General features: G+C 39.8%; 1 protein-coding gene and 1 long non-coding RNA gene across 2 annotated transcripts in view; both read right to left on the minus strand.

Annotated features, from left to right (window-relative positions):
* The window catches only part of LOC106578032 (high affinity immunoglobulin gamma Fc receptor I-like), an 80,048-nt gene extending 61,163 nt beyond the window's left edge, over nt 1–18,885 (minus strand). Inside the window, exons 1-7 of the mRNA XM_045700599.1 lie at nt 18,882–18,885; nt 16,807–16,929; nt 16,445–16,636; nt 15,968–16,240; nt 15,644–15,868; nt 15,014–15,262; nt 14,482–14,607 (exon numbers count right to left, since the gene is read on the minus strand). Of these exons, the coding sequence (XP_045556555.1) occupies nt 14,482–14,607; nt 15,014–15,262; nt 15,644–15,868; nt 15,968–16,240; nt 16,445–16,636; nt 16,807–16,929; nt 18,882–18,885 (1,192 nt within the window). The remainder of the gene's footprint in view (nt 1–14,481; nt 14,608–15,013; nt 15,263–15,643; nt 15,869–15,967; nt 16,241–16,444; nt 16,637–16,806; nt 16,930–18,881) is intronic.
* Nucleotides 13,581–13,989, minus strand: LOC123728627 (uncharacterized). The gene is made up of 3 exons (XR_006760250.1): nt 13,938–13,989; nt 13,747–13,830; nt 13,581–13,627 (listed from the first exon to the last, which is right to left on the minus strand). It is a non-coding gene; the product is annotated as an uncharacterized lncRNA (long non-coding RNA).
* Nucleotides 18,886–20,826: the final 1,941 nt, after the last annotated feature.

Here is a 20,826-nt window from a genome sequence, read left to right on the forward strand (position 1 = left end):
TGTTGCCGGAAGCTCTGGACTGGGAACTGTCGCCGGAAGCTCTGGACTGGGAATGCGCACTGGAGGCCTGATGCGTGGGGCTGGCACAGGTGGCGCAAGACTGGTAACACGCACCTCAGGGCGAGTGCGGGGAGCAGGAACAGGACACACCGGACTGGAGAGACTCACTGAAGGCCTAGTGCGTGGAGCCGGGACAGGTGGCCCCAGACTGGTGACATGCACTTCAGGGCAAGTGCGAGGAGCATGCACAGGGCGTACTGGGCTGTGGAGGCGCACTGGAGGTCTGGAGCGTAGGGCTGGCACAATCTGTCCTGGCTGGATGCTCACTTTAGCCTGGCAAGTGCGGGGCGCTGGCACAGGACGCACTGGGCTGTGAATGCGCACTGGAGACACCGTGCGTATCACTGCAAAACATGGTGCCTGACAGGTCACATGCTCCCCACGGTGAGTATGGAGAGTTGGCACAGGACGTACTGGGCTGTGAATGCGCACTGAAGACCTGGTGCATATAGCCGGCCTCATTTGTATCGGAACTTTAACACACTTCTTGGGATGAGTATGGGGAGCTGACTCAGGTGGCATCTGACGGCTAACCCGCTCCTCAGGGAAAATGCCATACATACTACGCCAAACCAACAGCTCTCTGTCATCACCCCCCCTCCACTATCTCACAGTACTCCTCGCTCAGTCTCTCCCAATATTCCTCTTCGCTCTCAGACTCACCCCTCGGCTTCGCCGACCAACCCGTGTGCCCCCCCCCCCCCCAACATTTTTTTTTATTGGGGCTGCCTCTCGTGCTTCCGTTGTTGCCGTGCTAGTTCCTCGTATCGTCGCCACTCTGCTCTCGCTACTTTAATCTCCTCATTCGGACGGCGATACTCCCCGGCCTGCCTCCAGGGTCCTTTCCCATCCAGGATTTCTTCCCATATCCATTTGTCCTGACCACGCTGCTTGGTCCTTTGGTGGTGGGAGATTCTGTCACGTTTGTCGTGTGAAGGAGCGGACCAAAGCGCAGCGTGTGTATCGTTCCACATTTTCTTTATTTTAACTGTGAAACTATGCAAGACATATAAAGAGACTAATAAACAAAACAACAAACCGTGACGAAGAGGTGCAACATACACTAACTCAAAAACAATCTCCCACAAACCCAGGTGGGAAAAACAACTACTTAAGTATGATCTCCAATTAGAGACAACGATGACCAGCTGCCCCTAATTGGAGATCATCCCCCAAAAAAACATAGAAATATAAAAACTAAGAAATTACATTATAAATATTCACTTACCTTTGATGATCTTCATCAGAATGCACTCCTATCAGACCACAACAACAAGCCAACCAGAAACCCGCCATGATGGAGCGAATATTTATAATGTAATTTCTTAGTTTTATTGACTCCATCATGGCGGGTTTCTGGTTGGCTTGTTGTTGTGGTCTGAACGCAGTACTCAGATTATTACAAAGTGTGCTTCGCCGTGAAGCATTTTTGAAATCTGACACAGCAGTATCATTTAGGAGAAGTATATCTATAATTCTGTGCATAACATTTGTATATTGATCAAAGTTTATGATGAGTATTTCTGTAATATGTGTGCTGTTAGGGATTGGGGGCAATATTTTCACGGCCAGATGAAAAATGTACCCAAATTAACCTGTTGGGGATAGGGGGCAGTATTTGCACGGCCGGATAAAAAACGTACCCGATTTAATCTGGTTACTACTCCTGCCCAGTAACTAGAATATGCATATAATTGTTTGATTTGGATAGAAAACACCCTAAAGTTTCTAAAACTGTTTCAATGGTGTCTGTGAGTATAACAGAACTCATTTGGCAGGCCAAAACCTGAGAAGATTCCAAACAGGAAGCGCTCTCTCTGACTATTTCTTGGCCTTCTTGATCATCTCTAACCAAAACAGGGGGTCTCTGGCATAACGTGACATTTTCTAACGCTCCCATAGGCTCTCAGAAGGCGCCAGAACGATGAATGGTGACTTTGCAGGCCATGGCTGAAAAACATTAGCGCATTTGGATAGTGGTCGATCTGAGGACAATGAGACTGGAGGCGCGTGCACGAGCGGACACCATGTTTACTTTCTCTCTCTTTGAACGAAAACAACGACTCCCGGTCGGAATATTATCTCTTTTTTACGAGAAAAATCGCAGAAAAATTGATTTTAAACAGCGTTTGACATGCGGTAATGGAATATTTTGACATTTTTTTGTCACGAAACGCGTCGGGCGCGTCACCCTTCTTTACCCTTCGGATCGTGTCTTGAACGCACAAACAAAACGCCGCTATTTGGATATAACTATGGATTATTTGGAACCAAACCAACATTTGTTATTGAAGTAGAAGTCCTGGGAGTGCATTCTGATGAAGAACAGCAAAGGTAATCAAACTTTTCTAATAGTAAATCGGAGTTTGGTGAGTACCACACTTGGTGGGTGTCAAAATAGCTAGCCTGTGATGGCCGGGCTATCTACTCAGAATATTGCAAAATGTGCTTTAACCGAAAAGCTATTTTAAAATCGGACATAGCGAGTGCATAAAGGAGTTCTGTATCTATAATTCTTAAAATAATTGTTATGTTTTTTGTGAACGTTTATCGTGAGTAATTTAGTAAATTCACCGGAAGTGTTCGGTGGGAATGCTAGTCACATGCTAATGTAAAAAGCTGGTTTTTGATATAAATATGAACTTGATTGAACAAAACATGCATGTATTGTATAACATAATGTCCTAGGAGTGTCATCTGATGAAGATCATCAAAGGTTAGTGCTGCATTTAGCTGTGGTTTGGATTTATGTGACATTATATGCTAGCTTGAAAAATGGGTGTCTGATTTTTTCTGGCTGGGTACTCTGCTGACATAATCTAATGTTTTGCTTTCGTTGTAAAGCCTTTTTGAAATCGGACAGTGTGGTTAGATTAACGAGAGTCTTGTTTTTAAAATGGTGTAAAATAGTCATATGTTTGAGAAATTGAAGTAATAGCATTTCTAAGGTATTTGAATATTGCTCCACGGGATTACACTGGCTGTTGAGTAGGTTAAACTGCCTGCTACTCGGGCCCAGGAGGTAGGATATGCACATTATTAGTAGATTTGGATAGAACACACTCTGCACTTTCTAAAACTGTTTGAATGATGTCTGTGAGTATAACAGAACTCATATGGAAGGCAAACACCTGAGAAACATCCAACCAGGAAGTGGGAAATCTGAGGTTGTAGTTTTTTCAATTGATTGCCTTTACAGTACACAGTGATTTAGGGTTCATTTTGCACTTCCTAAGGCGTCCACTAGATGTCAACAGTCTTTAGAACCTTGTTTGAGGATTCTATGGTGAATTTGAAGGGAATAACAGCCCAAGGATATAGGTGTCCCATTATAAGATATGGGTTCAGTGGCACGCGCAGAGACTTGGGAGCGAGCTGAGTTCATATTCATTCAAGTCTCTGCGCGTGCCACTGAACCCATGCCTTTGGAGTAGTGTTACTTGGTAAAAAAAAGATTTTCGCTCATTTTAACATATCTGTATTCCCAGTCATATGAAATTCATAGACTAGGGCCTGATGAGTTTATTTCAATTGACTGATTTCCTCATTGAAATAAACTCATTAGGCCCTAGTCTATGAATTTCATTTGACTGGGAATACAGATATGTTAAAATGAGCGGAAATCTTTTTTTTTTTTACCAAGTAACACTACTCCAAAGACACCCAATTGGGAGAATGACCCTAGATGTATTTGTCACATGCACAAGTACAGTAAAATGCTTAACTTGCGAGCCCTAAGAGCACATATATTACAGAAATACTCATCATAAACTTTGATCAATATACAAATGTTATGCACAGAATTATAGATATACTTCTCCTAAATGCAACCGCTTTCTCAGATTAAAAAATGCTTTATGGCTGCAGTTCTGGTTTTTCTGGAAACCCGATTTGACGCAGCGCTCCACTGCCTCTTCACTTCTTTGATTGGAGATGATCGCCTTTGGCTAGTGTATCCATAGAGATAGATAGAGAACTATAGTACCCAAATAGTATTTTAGCATGGTCAGCGCCATTGAGGGCTTTCACGATTTTGAAGAAGTCAACTGGGTGGGACTTCTATGGGTTAAGGAAGGATCACATAACAGAGAAACTCTGCTCACTCAAAGGCCTCGCCCAAGTGAACAGACATCGGTTGAAAACTATGAAACACGCCCTTCTTTCACCACTATATAAACCCGTTGACGAAAATTCAACTTCCTGTTCCAAGGACGTGCGGACTTGCGGTCCATGTACTGACACTGACTCTGTATATAGCTTACACTCTCCTTTATTCATTTCTTATTTTTTCTTTCTTATTTCTCTTGTTTTTGTTAGTTTTTCTGTTATACTATTTTGATATTGAATACTGCATTGTTGGGAAGGGCTCGCAAGTTAAGCATTTTACTGTAGTTGTGCATGTGACAAATACATCTAGGGTCATTCTCCCAATTGGGTGTCTTTGGAGTAGTGTTACTTGGTTAGAGTAGGTCACCTGCATGGCTGGAATGGGAACAGCTTCTACAACAACCAATACAGTTCAGAAAGATACATTTTACATGTATGACTGGTGAAGACACTTTAAAGGAGATTAGCTTTTTGAAACAAAGCAGAAACACATAGCAGACTACCAAAACACTAAAAAACACTAAACTCACCCAACACCTTAAGTCTGTATGAAGACGTTGAATCTGACCAATCTATTTTCTTTGCATTTGCAATGTAAATTCCATTGTCTGTGTGCATCAAATTCTTAATGCACAGAGTGTGGTTCACTGGATTATAATCCACCTTCTCCTTGTATTTAGGAGAGATCTCTTTATCATCAACTATTACAGCACTATTGAACTTCCATCTAAGTCCTTTAAGTTCCTCAGGTGGTTCTGCAACAGCCAGACACACCGAACCTCCCTTCAACCAATACTGGTCCTTTGGAGGGACATCAGCCCAGGTCCCTAAAGAGAGAGGAAGAGGTTCACTGGGCTCGGAGTTGGCACCTGTTTATTCAGATAGGGATAATGTTAATAAGTGTTAATCTAGAAATACATGTTTTTACTGAGTTACTGTTAATTTAAGGAAATCAGTCAATTGAAATACATTTTATTACAGACAGAAATACTCCTCAGCACCGGATGTGGAGGTCTTGTGCTGCAGTTGTGAGACCGTTTGGACGTACTGACAAATTATCTAAAACGATGTTGGAGGTGGTTTATGGAACAGAAATGAACATTAAATTATCTGGCACCAGCTAAGGTGGACATTCCTGCAGGACATTCCTACTCCCTCAAAACTTAAGGCATCTGTGGCATTGTGTCGTATGACAAAACTGCACATTTTAGAGTCGCCTTTTATTGTCCCCAGCACAAGGTGCACCTGTGTAATGATCATGCTGTTTAATCAGCTTCTAGATATGCCACACCTGTCAGGTGGATGGATTATATTGGCAAAGGAGAAATGCTCACTAACAGGGATGTAAACCAATTTGTACAGAATTTGAGAGAAATAAGCTTTTTGTTCATATGGAACATTTCTTTGGAACTTTTATTTCAGGACCAACCCTTTACATGTTGTGTTTATATTTTTGTTCAGTATAAAAGCTTTCCACAACGCAATTCTCACATTACTTTTAATATGATTGTCTTCTCATCTCTATTTTTTTTTACTATTACTGAATCCGACTACTCTTACTTAATACCTCTTAAGGATCCACCCCTTATTTCAATTTTAGCCTAAAATGACATACCCAAACCTAACTGCCTGTAGCTCAGGCCCTGAAGCAAGGAAATGCATATTCTTGACACCATTTGAAAGGAAACACTGGTAAAAGATAATATAAAGAAAAAACTGTATTTTTTCTATTTCTTTTGTACCATTATCTTTTAAATGCAAGAGAAAGGCCATAATGTAGCATAATGCAATTAGCATGAGGTTGTAAGTAATACGAACATTTCCAAGGACATACTGTAGACATATCTGATATTGGCAGAAAGCTTAAATTATTGTTACTCTAACTGCACTGTCCAATTTACAGTAGCTATTACAGTGAAATAATAACATGCTATTGTTTGAGGAGAGTGCACAGTTATGAACTTAAAAAGTTATTAATAAACCAATTAGGCACATTTGGGCAGTCTTGATACAACACTTTGAACAGAAATGCAATGGTTCATTGGATCAGTCTAAACCTTTGCACATACACTGCTGCCATCTAGTGGCCAAAATCTAAATTGTGCCTTGGCTGGAATAATACATTATGACCTTTCTCTTGCATTTCAAAGATGATGGAACAAAAAATACCAACAAAAACGTGTTTTTTTCTTTGTATTATCTTTTACCAGATCTTGGGGACCTTCAATGCTGCAGACATGTTTTGGTACCCTTCCCCAGATCAGTGCCTCGACACATTCCTGTCTCGGCGATATACGGACAATTCCTTTGAGCTCATGGCTTGGTTTTTACTCTGACATGCACTGTGAACTGTGGGACCTTATATAGACAGGTGTATGGTTTTCCAAATCATGTCCAATCAATTGAATTTACCACAGGTGGACTCCAATCAAGTTGTAGAAAAATCTCAAGGATGATCAATGGAAACAGGATGAACCTGAGCTCAATTTCGAGTCTCATAGCAAAGGGTCTGAAAACATATGTAAATGAGGTATTTATATTTTTTTTGAATAAGGCTGTAATGTAACAAAATTTGGAAAAAGTCAAGGGGTCTGAATACTTTCCGAATGCACTGTATATACACACCTTGAAAACGGTGATTATTACATGGCAGTCTACAACCATATACTGTATTACAGGTTGTTATCTGTCACGTCCTGACCAGTAAAAGGGGTTGTTTGTCATTATAGTATGGTCAGGGCGTGGCAGGGGGTGTTTGTTTTGTGTGTTTTGGTGTTTTTGATTTTTGTTCTATGTTTTCTATATCTATGGTTAAATCTAGTTTTTCTATTTCTATGTTGGTTTTTTGGCATGACCTCCAATTAGAGGCAGCTGGTTGTCATCTCTAATTGGAGGCCATATTTAGTTGATGTTGTTTCACTTGTGTTTTGTGGGTGGTTGTTTCCTGTATAGCCTGTGTTGCCTTACGGAACTGTTTCGTCATTTTGTTATTTTTGTTTAAGTGTTCACGTTACTTCAATAAAAGAAGATGAGCACTCAACATGCTGCGCCTTGGTCCCCTTTGTACGACCCACGTTACAGTTATCAATAAGATGCAGAAGGTTTAATTGGCCTGCTGGGGGCAGTCTACAATCATATATTATTAAACTTTAGAAAGAAATAACTCTGTCATGACGTAAGAAATAAAATACAAAGATAACTACAATTGAGGACATATCTGTACTTGTCCTTGTCTTATTATTTACCAGTTCTTTTTTGTAAGTGACGATTTATAAACAATAATTGGATACAATCCAGTATCGCCTTAAATGAATCACATGCTTCTAGCACAGGATCATAAGATCTTGCTTTCTGAAAGCACTGCAAGGGCTGCTGACCCAACCACACCAATGACACACACATCAAATATATGTGAATGTGTTTCATTAAAAACAAGCATCATCAATATACGGTATCACACACCACGAAAAACTAACAACAAGTTAGAGAAAGCTAACTGTATTCCTAACTTTATCATGCAAGTAAACACTTTAACACACAATCACTGATGACTAGTCATTCTACAGTACATTCAACACACCATGTAAAAACCAACAAAGAAGTTAATTGTTTAACTGTATTCCTAACTGTATCATGAAAGCAAGCACATTTAATAGATACAAAACATGAGCAGGAGAAAGTAAATAATCCATACAATACTAACCATAGTGGAGTATAGAGAGTAGGAGTATTCCCTGTTTGGAGAAGCAGGAGAGGGGACCACCAGACATCTCCGTTAGGTGTTGTAAGTCTGTATTTTCTCTGTGACTGACTAGTAGCTTGCTAGACTCACCAAAACACACAGAGAAGAGAGATTAGAGATGAGACTTATTTTGATGAGACTGGTAGCTAGTAGAAGGAGGCCTTTGTCATGTCAGTTGAAGGGGGGCTTTGTATGTTAGCTGAAAAGGAAGTCACACTCTATAGTCATTCTCTGAAAATACCCCTTCACTCAGCTGGAGAGTTAGACCAAGAGGAGTGGGTGTGTTTGGGGTCTGTTACTGTGCTGATCAGGCTGATGGTATCAGAACAGTGTGTGTGTGTATTTTCATGTAGGTGTTGCATGCCTGCAGAAGGGTTTGCATGAGTTATCTTCCATGCTCATTGCTCAGTGTGGCTGAGGTACATGAAACACCCGCCCACTTGTGCGTTTTCAGGAGGAAGTGGGTCCTAACTTACTGACAAAGTCCCCCTTATATTTAATACATTTGCAAACATTTCTAAAAACCTGTTTTTGCTTTGTCATAATGGGGTATTGTGTGTATTAATGAGGAAGAAAATGTATTTAATCCATTTCAGAATAAGGCTGTAACGTAACAACATGTGGAAAAAGGAATACTTCCAAATGCACTGTATATACAGTACTTAGTCTATTATAACAAGGCCAGCATTGTAGGCCTTCTGCCTCTGTCCAGAGGAATACTAGGCTTTGATGGCAATGGCTGTTAGAGCTCACTTTGCCGTGTATGAGCCCTGGTTAGAGTCCCTGTTGCAGCTTTCACTTTCTTCTGCTACATTGGTGGCAGCGTTGGAATCACGTTCAGCTCACGTCTAGTTATGTCATCTAGTGGTGGGAAGCATTATTTTTTTCCACATAGAGTTGGGTGTAAATCCATTGATATTTCTAGTGAACAATGGATGAGCAACAATGAGCATGACAGACAGATGTAGTCACTCCAGCTGTGATCAAAGTTGCCTGAAGCTGAATGGAAAGTGCTAAGCCCTGACCAGTTATTCAGTAGAAAATCCTCTGTGACTGTCTAATTTAAATAACTTAACGTACCAGTGTTGACCCAAAACAAACACACTCTTCACATTTACAAACTACCTGTTTAAAGTGTTATTACAACCATGTTGTTAGTTTGTTACTGAAGCTTATATATACAATAACCTGACAATATCCACATCATATGGGTAGACAAATAATGTAATTGTGTTATGAAGCAACAAAAAAAAAACTATCCTTTTTTTGGATGCAAACCAGTAATATGAATCACTGTTGATCCATCCTGTTCTGATTTAATGTAATGGATGTAGGATTTTCTACAGCCTAGAATCAAGGCCTTTCCCAATCATGAAGGACAAAGCTAGGCCGCTCTTGGTTCCAATTGGTGAATACTTTTTTGTCAGCCTCTCCTATACCACTTTGCCCAACATGTTATTCCCCAGAGGTGGTGTGTATTATAATTTCCCATCATGAAATGTATCCCCATTCCCCAATCAAATACTTTAATCGATACCACAAAAAAAAGATCTGTATTTTTTTCCCAATCTGATAACCTTCATAAAATTCGACATAGCTTTGTATAAAACGCATTATGAAAGAAATTGTGTAATATACATGAAAAAGTGGAGACGTGTACTCAATGCATTTAAGAACATTGTGTAATGTAAGCTCCAGGAAATATGAAATGCGTTATGAAGAAAATCGTGTAGGCCTACTGTTGCCTACAAAAAAAGGCCTTCCTTACTACAAGTGCACCAGAATCCCAAAGTTAAGTGAAAACAACCATATAAAACAGTATTGGCATTAATAAAATAAAAAACAACGCAAAGCTACTATTATATTATAATTATTTCTGTGTGTTTTTAACACGTTTGTTTTTGTGAGACACAAAAAAAGGCAGTGTAGAACACCATTTCCCATCATGCATTGATCTAATAACTTTCAAAAGACTGTTCCGAAGTTTGCCCCCCAAAAATGTATTTTCCTATGAATGAAGTTGCACAAAAATGTGTCTTTTTCTGCAAATTACGATACCACACAAAAAACCTGACAAATACAGTTTTTTTACTCCAATCTGGCAACCCTCATAAAATATTATGCGAAAAACAAGCATAAAATACAGTATTGGTATTAATAATAAAACATTTAAAAACATAAGTCTACTATTATATTATAAGTATTTCAGTGACAACCTGGTTAATTAACAATATTGGGTTGTTAACACACTTGTTTTTTATATAAATAAATATGGGACACAAAAAAAGGCAGTGTAGAACACAATTTTCCAAAATGCATTGCTCCCAAAACTTTCGAAAGACTGTTCCGAAGGGTGTCCCCCCAAAAATGTATTTTTCTACGAATTAAGTCACACAAAATATGTATTTTAACACGAATTGAGCCACACAATGTAACGGCTGTCGAAGAGATGAGACCAAGGCGCAGCGGGTACCTGAATACTCATACTTTAATATTATTATTTAAAGTGAGTAACGGGGAAAAAAAAGAAACAGAACAACAGCTAACAGATTTGCAGGCTAAACAAACAGCAGTGCAAATACAACTACCCACAAAAACCCAAACCAAACACACACCTATACATAGGAATCTCAATTAGCGGCAACTAGAAACACCTGCCTCCAATTGAGAGTCCAACACCCAAACCTAAACATAGAAAAACTAAACTAGACAGAACGTAGAAATACATACAAAACACAAACCCTCTGCCACGTCCTGACCAAAACTAATACAATTACTCCCTCTGCTGATCAGGACATGACACACAAAAATGCACAAAAACACACAAAATCTGCTGAAATACTTTTAGTACATATTTTCACTAATTGAGTGTGAGATTGTGTTGGATATAAACACATAGACACAGAAATCCCTAACAGGAACAGTGGCCTTACCAACCATGCAGGGACACTGTCATTAATCATGGTGACCTTGTCTGTAGGATGGTGAGGCTATGAGCAAGACCTGGTCAGGTAGTTTATACATGGAATGTAACACAGTAATGGAAATATTGATACTATTTCCATGTAGATACCACACCACACTTATGAGTCTGACCTTGCGTTTGTTGGTTCCGCTTTTCTGGGCTCCGTTATTTACTTAACAAATAAGGAATGCTCAAAATGTGCACTTATAAATCATAACAATTTTTATCAAAATACAGCTGTAGACAAAAGTCAAAGATCAAACATCAAACATACAACTGATGTCTCTCCTGAGTTCTGCAAAATAGGAAAATTCCATGTTGCTTTTAATATGCTTGCAGTCAACCCCTAATGATGTAACTGCCTAGGTCAACACCTTCTACTCATGAGACCAAGACCATGCATATACAGTTTTACAAACTTGCAGGAGAGACAATAGTTCCAGTGATTTCTAAGGGCTCAGCAATAATTTTCCACTCTCCAAGTTGCTTTATAGTGGTATGTCTTATCTCTTTCACTCCCCTGCAGGGTTCTGTGTCTATGAATCTCTTTTAGCCTTGAGGTGCTTTCTCACAGACACCCTGTTTTGACTGCAATAACTCAAACATCTCTCAGACCGTTTCTTAAAATAAGAAAAGACTATAAAAGAACTGGGGAACAATATTAAACCTTATAATGAATATATATATTGCTAATCTTTAGTCCAGGACCCTATACATGTAGTGGGGAAGGGGTCTAATAGCCCTTCCCCTTCTATTAATACAACATAAGCATAATCAATTATTATAATACATCAAACATTTGGTGCAGCCCCTATCATGACCCCAAGTTGACCCCATCATGTTCTTGGAAGACCCCTTTGCAATCATAGGCCGTGCGTGTCCAAATTTCAATATTAAAAAACACACAATGCATTTGTGTGTGATGGTTTTAGAACTACTGTAGTTTAATGTTAAAGTATAGTGAGAGGTCCTTGAATTGCAATGATGGCACCGCTATGGCAGTCATGGATGATCGCTCCCATAATTTTAAACATTTAATCATATTAGTTGTTTTTAAAGGTCCAATGTCACTGATTTTATCTTAATACCAAATCATTTCTGGGTAACAATTAAGTACCTTATAGTTTCTTAGCAAATAGCAATTTCCCAAGCAAAAATGTTGCTAGGACTGACTGTTAGTGGTCTGAGTGGGGAGGGGAAAACTGAATTGGTGATGACACCAGGTAGGCCAAAACTTTGAAATTCCAGGAAGTCCTTTCAAACATCTCTAACACTAATAGGGCATTATCATTTTCACAATTTCACAGTATTAGTCCAACCTCATAGGGTGGATATATATACGTATATATAAATATCACAGGAAATCACATTTTTGGCTGCGCTAGGCCTTTAAGTATTTTCGTATTGCTATTTTTCAATCAGATTTTTGATTTTTGATTGCTTTTTCAGAATCCGTGAATAATAATTGAATTTTAAGTTCGACCGTGCCAGTTTTCTGGCTTACTTGCTAGCTTGGAGACTGTTTGGATTTGAATGGATTAGAATGCCACAACACTGGCTTGGAGAGAAGCAGAAGAAGTGAGAGGACTGCATGAGGAGATGGCTGGGACTAGTGCATAAGATACTCTGACTGTTAATATTATTATTCTAGTGACTGTGTGGCAGCATAATAGCATTACCTAAGTGGGAGCTACATAGAGTTAGTGGAGAGGAGTGGCTAGCCAGCTAAGATAACTATCACCAGCCCAGATCACGGAGGACATGAGGGGACAGCATGGGGTTCTGCTGAGGATACGGACCCTGACTGTCTTTCTACTCTGACTGGCTCCCTCCTCCACTCATAGGATCATCAGACCATCAAAGCTTCCTCAGATCTCAATACCATCAGATCTGCTTCCCTGATCATCCATCATCTCTTCCAGTTCCATTACTCTCACAATTTATAGATTTGTTGATGTTTTTTGTTTGTTCTTCTATAAGCAATTCAGTTTTTAGCTGCTCTTTATTGCAATAAAATATATAAACTAAACTAGGGCAACAGCTAGCCTAGTGGTTAGGAGCAACCAAAGGGTTGCTGGTTTGAATCCCCGAACTGACTAAGTGAAAAATGTGTCTGTACCTCAAGGCATTTAACCCTAACTGCTCGTGTAAATCACTCAGGATAAGAGCATCTGCGAAATGACTCAAATTTAAAAAGCCACAAGCAATACAATTCAATACACAATACAATACAGATACAATTACTGTAGCTGCAGATAAGATCCATCATCATTACACCATATCATTGTTTAAAAAGCTGTTACAGTAATACACAATTAAACCATGACTCAATAAAATGTGTTTTTATCAACAACAAAAAATAAAACATTTTTACAATGTATTATTGTGTGTGTGTGTGCGTGTGATTGTGTTTGTATATGTGTGTTTGTATATGTGTGATATGAGGTTCTGATAAGGGGAATATGGAGGGAGGGATGTCCAGACTTACCTCTCTTCTTCTTGACTTTGGCCTTCTTTTGAAGGTCCACCTCAGCATAGATCACATCAACAGGTCCAGCTGCTGCTGACAATGGACATTTCCAGTCAACAAATGAAGGACTTAGATTATTGCATATTCTGCCTCTTCGTCCCAAACTCAGAAATGATGAATTAAGGTTTTAATGACTGCCAACCTGTAGAATGGGTCTTACCTGTGGTTTTCCCTGTCTTCACCTCAGAGTAGACTGGATTTTCTTCAGGATCATTTCTCTTTTCTGAGGAGGAGGAGGAAAAGCAGAGAATTTGTAAATATATATATATATGTGCACATTTTTACTCATCTTAGATGCACTGCTAAAAAAAATTGTATCAATATATGTCACAGTTGAGTCACCTTTCTTTTTCTTGTCCAACCTTTTGAGTTGAATCTGGGCGTAAGTCACATGACTTGGTCCAGCAGCAGAAGCACCAGCAGCATCTGAGACATAATACACAAACACCTCCACTTAGTCAAACTACATGTCATATTAAATGAAGAGCAGTAGACTACTACACATTCATACTGAAAACATTACATTACACTACCATTATCATTGTTGTCTGAGGGATTGATCGTATCGTAGATGTTAGTGTCACCTGTTGGTCAAAGAAGAGAGAGGCAGGTTAGTTAGGATGGTTATCCCTCAGCTTGTCTATGGACAGAGAGTATGGTAACATGTTGTTATACAAAGTGGATGTTGATGAGTCAGTGTATGAGGTTGCAGAGTGAAGAGTGGTTGAGGTCTGGACTGAGAGACTGAACATGCAGACATGTATAAACAGTATCAGGAGTCTGGCCCTGGGTAGATCCTTGGTCCTGTTGGGGGTCCTGGTTTGTGCTCCGGGGCTGAGGGGGCCTAGAGGGAGAGAGATACTCAGCTTAAGAAGCACAGAGAATACTGTGTATCAATATAGTTGAGAGACAGGTGTACTCACAATAATATTCTGTTGAAACAGGAACCTGTGATGACAAACACATTGTGTTATGTACTGAACTTTCTTCAACTATTTCTATTTTAATTTCATGTTTTGATTTTTACCCTAGACATAATAAGAAGTTTTCCATGAAATGAGAGAAGATGAGTTTCACCTTTGCTGTTTTGATATCTCCACAGCAGGACCAGGAGAATGACCAGTAGAACACCAGCAACAACCAGACCCACAACCACTCCTACTAGGACTGAAGTAGAGGATCCAGGAGATACGACTGGAGAGACTGGAGAGAGAACAGCACAACACCATCAGACTCTGAGGTGGAACATAAATAAAGTAGTTCAATTCCTGTATGTATCTGAGACTGGAGAGACTGGAGAAAGAACAGCACAGACTCTGAGAGAGGTTATATAGGTTTAGAGTATAGAGCATGAACAGAATGTGGGCTGACCAGTCTTTTGACAATTTAGTTGAGAGATCTTTTCTAGGGGAGTGCAAATATTAACATCAACACTTAAATCACATGTTTTTCACGCAGATAATAAAACGGTAACTAACTTGTGATGATAAATGGGCAGAGAGATGGAGACAACGGAACTTGGAGGGACTAGTAAAACACATGTTTAACCATCAAGACACTTGAACACACACAATGCTCTTCTCACAAGCACACATTCTGCTCTTCTGACCTCTCACTGTCACCCAGCTCTCTGGTGATTCTCCTTGACCAGATTTACACTTATAGAATCCTTCATCTGACTTGGATACTGTAGGGATGGTCATCTCTCCTGTCGTCTCATTCTTGATGAGTACTCCATCTTTGTAGAAATCAGCCTTGGGGTTAGGATTTGTTTCCTGATATCTAAATGTACAGGTCAGAGTTACAGAGTCTCCTTCAGTCACGGGATGGACAGGGCTCTCCAGGATCACATCACCAGCTGTGTAACATAATATATAAATAATACTGTAAATCTGGAATCATCACTCACAATATATCAACATCTTATGAGCTTGTATTTTATTTTATGAGACGCAATCATTCAGTTACAGAATGTAACATAACGTCATGCATTGATTTACTCTAAGAGACACTGAAGGCTGCAGATCTGAAACAAGAAGAGACAGAGTCAATCCTATAGTTTTATATATATATATATATACACACACACACACACGAGATTAACTTAAATATTATTCAATACAGGTTCATTGAGGTTGGTTACCTTCTGACCAGAGAAACCAAGGTTCACTGTAAAGTGTTTCATAGACTGGGTCTCCTCTCCCAGCTCTACACACATATCCTCCTGTGGGAGTAGCACCAGCAGGGATCAGAGTGTAGGAGTCTTCACTAGTCACATTGTCAGATAGGGGCTGTAGAGAGTAAGACTTGTCTGATAGGGAGGGTAACCCAGCTCTGTAGGGAACAGTCCTGTACCAGAAGAACCTCCAGCCTGTAGAAGTCTTGTCAACTTCACAGCTCAGAGACACTAAGTCTCCAGGGTTCCGCCACTGAGGAGAGATACTCAGAGCAGGTTGGGGTTGATCTGTGATCAGACAGAGGACATGTTTCAGTTTTCTAACTTTCAGTCTTTGCATTGATTATTGTTACCCATGGAAATGTTTACATGATTAGATAGACTTACCAGACACAGTCAGTTGCACAGCATCACTGATATTGGAGAGCTTGTTTCCCTTTACACCCTCACAGGTATATGAACCACTGTTAGACCTGTAGACAGGACTGATTCTGTACTCAGGCTTTGTGTTAAAGGGGCTGAATAACTGACTATTCTTATACCATCTGTAGTCCCAGTCAGTGTCTCCTCCTCCCTGTATGTCACATCTCATAGTGACAGTCTCTCTAATAAATATCTGGGTCCAGTTGGGTTGGAGGATCAGAACAGCAACAGGTCTCTCTGCACAGACACAACACAGACAACTAACTGAATAAACAGTTACACAATTTGAAATGTATTAATTTATCAATAGGTCTACTCATGAATATAGCGTCAAGTTAGCTGTAATTGTTGTGATACAATGAGCAGACAAAATATTATACCCTAGATGACTTTCTATCCATATAAAATAACAACCATTTATCATAAAACTGTTTGACTCACCAGTAATGTTTATCTGGACTGGGTCACTGTACAGGGTGTAGTAGACTGGGTCTCCTCTCCCAGCTCTACACCAGTACTGTCCTCCATCAGAGACATTGACCCAGCTGAGTGTGTAGGAGTATCCAGAGGTTGTGGTTACTGGTGTAGAGTCTGGTCTGTGTCTGTACCAGTAAAACTTCCATTCAGAAGACTCTGTAGTTTAAGTTAAACAGTGAGCTTACCAGTGATGATGATGGGGAGATCTGAGCTGTAATATGACTTCTGGGGCCGAGCTCTCCTCGTCCCAACACACTGGTACTGACCAGCCTGGTCAGGGAGAGAGATGGTGATGGTTTTTCTGGTCTAAATGGGAAGCTCTTCACTGTATCTAAACCAGCCGTACGTCCAGTCTGTGTAGTCTGATATGTCACACTGCAGAGTGACTGTCTCTCCAGGGTAGAGGAGACCCTGTGGAGTGACTATCTTCACTGAGGCAATGGGCAGAGCTGTGGAAACAGTTATATGAAGACCTTTACAGTCACAGCACCAATCTTTCCAAAGCATGATCTGACTTCAGTAGGTAATATGGTCACTTTTATTTTGGATTTACATACAGACCAGCAATGTCACCTCTAAACTGTGCACCTGCGGACCAGGGGAACTGCTGTGTGCAGAAGAAACATCAACTAGATTGAACTTCAGTTTTCTCCTTTAGGTAACACTATCAACGTTGCGCTCTACTGTGGGAATTGTGATCGAATCAACACAATATTAGCTACTTTCAATATAACATACCGAAGCAAAACAATCTATGCAAGACTTACTATGCAAAACTAACCGTGTAAGAGATGTTCCTGTAGGCAGAGGCCAGTACTCTACACAGACCGGTGCGCCATAACCAATCAGAGCTGCAATAGGCATATTATGCAAATAGCCATTGCCATATGGATCTGTGCCATTCACTTTGAACTGGACTGTATGAGAGGTCGCAAGTACATGAGCTTAATTTGATCTCAAAGTGATGGCTACAAGTGGCAATGTGTGCACATCTGTTCATATTCTTTGCTAGTTACTGAGTTATTAGCCCAGTTATAGCTCATTTCTAGTCAACAATGGGGGAGTGGTGGCTTCCTACAAGAGCACAACATGTGTACATTTCTAGCCATCTGTCACGATTTCCACCGAAGGTGGCGCCTCTCCCTGTTCGGGTGGTGCTCGGCGGTTGTCGTCGCCGGTCTACTAGCTGCCACTGATCCTTTTTTCCTTTTCGTTTAGTCATGTCTGTTTTGTTGTGCACCTGTTTCTTGTTTGGTTTGATTAGTGTGGGTATTTATTTTCTTTCTACCCGCTTTGTGTCGTGCGGGTTTATTTTTCGTTTCCCTGTGTTATGTTTGGGAAACGTTGTTTTTGTTCATCATTTTTTCATTCAGGTTGTCATTGGGATTTCGTTCTTTTGGTCATTGTTCGACTGTGTATTTTTGTTCAGTGCCTGTATGATTTTTTGATGGACTTTATTAAACTCTGGTTATTGGAATGATCTTCTCTCCTGCGCCTGACTCCTACACCCATCTCTCGTAGAGAGACATTACACCATCTTTGAAAAGGAGTCAGGTAAAGAGCTTCTTTTTTCTTAAAGGGGCAGTGTTGTATTTTGAGACGGCCTTGAATAAGTTAAGTAGCCAATAGGCAGAGCGCAGCATAATTTGTCTGATTTGCTAATAATGGTAATGGTATATTAACTAATGATATTTTGTGAAGTGGATTCTTGAATTAAACAACAACATTTTTAGTCACAGATCGACTCTCCTTGAGTGTGTCCACAGATGAATAATGCAGAGAGAGAGAGAGAGAGAGACAGAGAGAGAGCGAGAGCGTGAGAGAGAGCGTGAGAGAGAGAGAGAGGTATAGTGCGGATGTGAGTGAGTTTCTAGATTAATAGGTCCATTGAATATACACCATCAACAATAAATCCATTATTCATTTGTTTAGGCAGGTCTTATTAAGAAACATTATAAGACTAATAAAATGTATTGTAAAACCAATAGAATGGCATATGTAGAGTTGAATTATGTTAGGTCCAAATGAATGAAATCATTAGTTCATTATTTTGTTCATTAAGCGTTCAAGACACACCTACCCTGATCACAGTCAACACACATATATTTTGTAATAAGATTTTAATGGAATATAACAGAATAAAACCCAAATTATATTTTTTCCCACACAACTTGCGTCACGGGAACATATGGAACCGCCGCTATTTTGGATCCTAAATATTTCAGATCAGTGATAGATGATCAAGTGAATAGATGAGCTATACCACCTTCCCTTACTGGCCCAGCCAGACACCAATGAACCAAGTAGCCTATACAGATGGAGATTCAGTGAAACAAAATCACATTGATAAAGACAAGACAGTGAAGTCACAGGCTTTAAGTCAGGAGTAGGACTAGTCTACCCATGTTAAACTACATAACATGCTGGCTAAAGTTTCTAATAAACGAGCCAACTAGACAAGGTGATCATAGTCAGCACTCACCTCAACTTAGCTAACATTTCCACAGCTTAATTGTAGCCTAACCAATATCCAAATGGAGATTCAGTGAAAACAAAAATCGGAGTCCCCATAGTGCGATGGCGCTATCCCAATCAAAACGGTGCTTAAGTTGTCATCTAGTTGAACACACACTGGTAGGCTATTGCTTCAAATGTATTATCATGATTGGATGACTAGGAGGTTTCAGTAAGCAACAATTAGATACCTGACTTCTATTGTATTAATCTACTTTATTCCAATATTTTCTAGGTTCAGTGATTTCTATTCTCACAGTAATTCTTTATGGGTCCATCCAGTTGTGGTTAAGAAAACAGCGCATGCTTAGTGGTGGGCTATGTTAAAAGATGGGAAAAGTGACATGCCTCAAAGATAAGAACTCGCAGGAGGATGGTTAACTGGCGCTGCATAGCAACCATCAAGGGTTTACAGTGCCTTCAGAAAGTAGTCATACCCGTTCACTTATTCCACATTTTGTAGTGTTACCTTCAAAATGGATTTAATTTCTTTTTTCTCATCCATCTACACACAGTACCCCATAATGACAAAGTGAAAATATGTTTTTAGAAATGTTTACACATTTATTGAAAAATAACCACAGAAATATCTCATTTACATAGGTATTCACACCCCTGAGCCAATTTTTTTAATTTTTTTGTTGAACTTAATAAAAAAATATATATATTACTTTCTAGGTAAATACCTAATAGTTTCCACACCTGTATTGTGCAACATTTGCCCATTATTCTTTTAAAAATTCTTCAAGCTCTGTCAAATTGGTTGTTGTTAGACAACCATTTTCAGGTCTTGCCATAGATTTCCAAGTAGATTTATGTAAAAACTGTAACTCGGCCACTCAGGAACATTCACTGTCTTCTTGCTAAGCAACTCAAGTGTAGATTGGCATTGTGTTTTAGGTTATTGTCTTGCTGAAAGGTGAATTAATCTCTGGAAAGCAGACTGAACCAGGTTTTTCTCTAGGATTTTGCCTGTGCTTAGCTCCATTCCGTTTCTTTTTTATCCTGAAAAACTCCCAAGTAACATGTTTTAAGGATACCCATAACATGATGCAGCCACCACTATGCTTGAAAATATGGAGAGCGGTACTCAGTAATGTGGACAAAAAGTCAATTGCTTTGCCACTTGTTTTACAGTATTACTTCAGTGCCTTGTAAATAGGATGCATGTTTTGGAATATTTTTTGTTCCGTACAGGATTTCTTCTTTTCACTTTGTCAGTTAGGTTAGTATTGTGGAGTAGCAACAATGTTATTGATCCATCCTCAGTTATCTCCTATCACTGCCATTAAACTCTGTAACTGTTTTAAATTCACCATTGGCCTCATGGTGAAATCCATGAGCAGTTTCCTTCCTGTCCGGCAACTGAGATAGGAAGGACGCCTGTGTCTTTGTAGTGACTGGGTGTATAGATACACCATCCAAAGTGTAATTAGTAGTTTCACCATGCTCAAAGGGATATTCAATGTCTGCTTTTTTTACCCATCTACCAATAAGTACCCTTCTTTGCTAGGCATTGGAAAACCTCCCTTACAGATAATTGTATGTTTCAGAACTCAGGATAAGACCCAGATGCAGACAGCTAGAGTCACAGATGTTTATTGACCTGAACATGGGTTAGGAAAAAGACAGGTCAAAGGCAGGCAGAGGCCCGTAATCCAGGGCAGAATCAATAAGGTACAGAACAGCAGGCAGGCTCGGGGTCTGGACTGGCAGAGGTTCTTAACGGGTCAGAGTCAGGCAGGTACAGAACGGCAGACAGGCTCGGGGTCAGGGCAGGCAGAATGGTTAGAACTGGGGAAACTAGGACACAGAACTTGAGAAATCAGGTA

Source organism: Salmo salar, chromosome ssa18 (genome assembly GCF_905237065.1).
Source record: "Salmo salar chromosome ssa18, Ssal_v3.1, whole genome shotgun sequence".
NCBI lineage: Eukaryota > Metazoa > Chordata > Actinopteri > Salmoniformes > Salmonidae > Salmo > Salmo salar.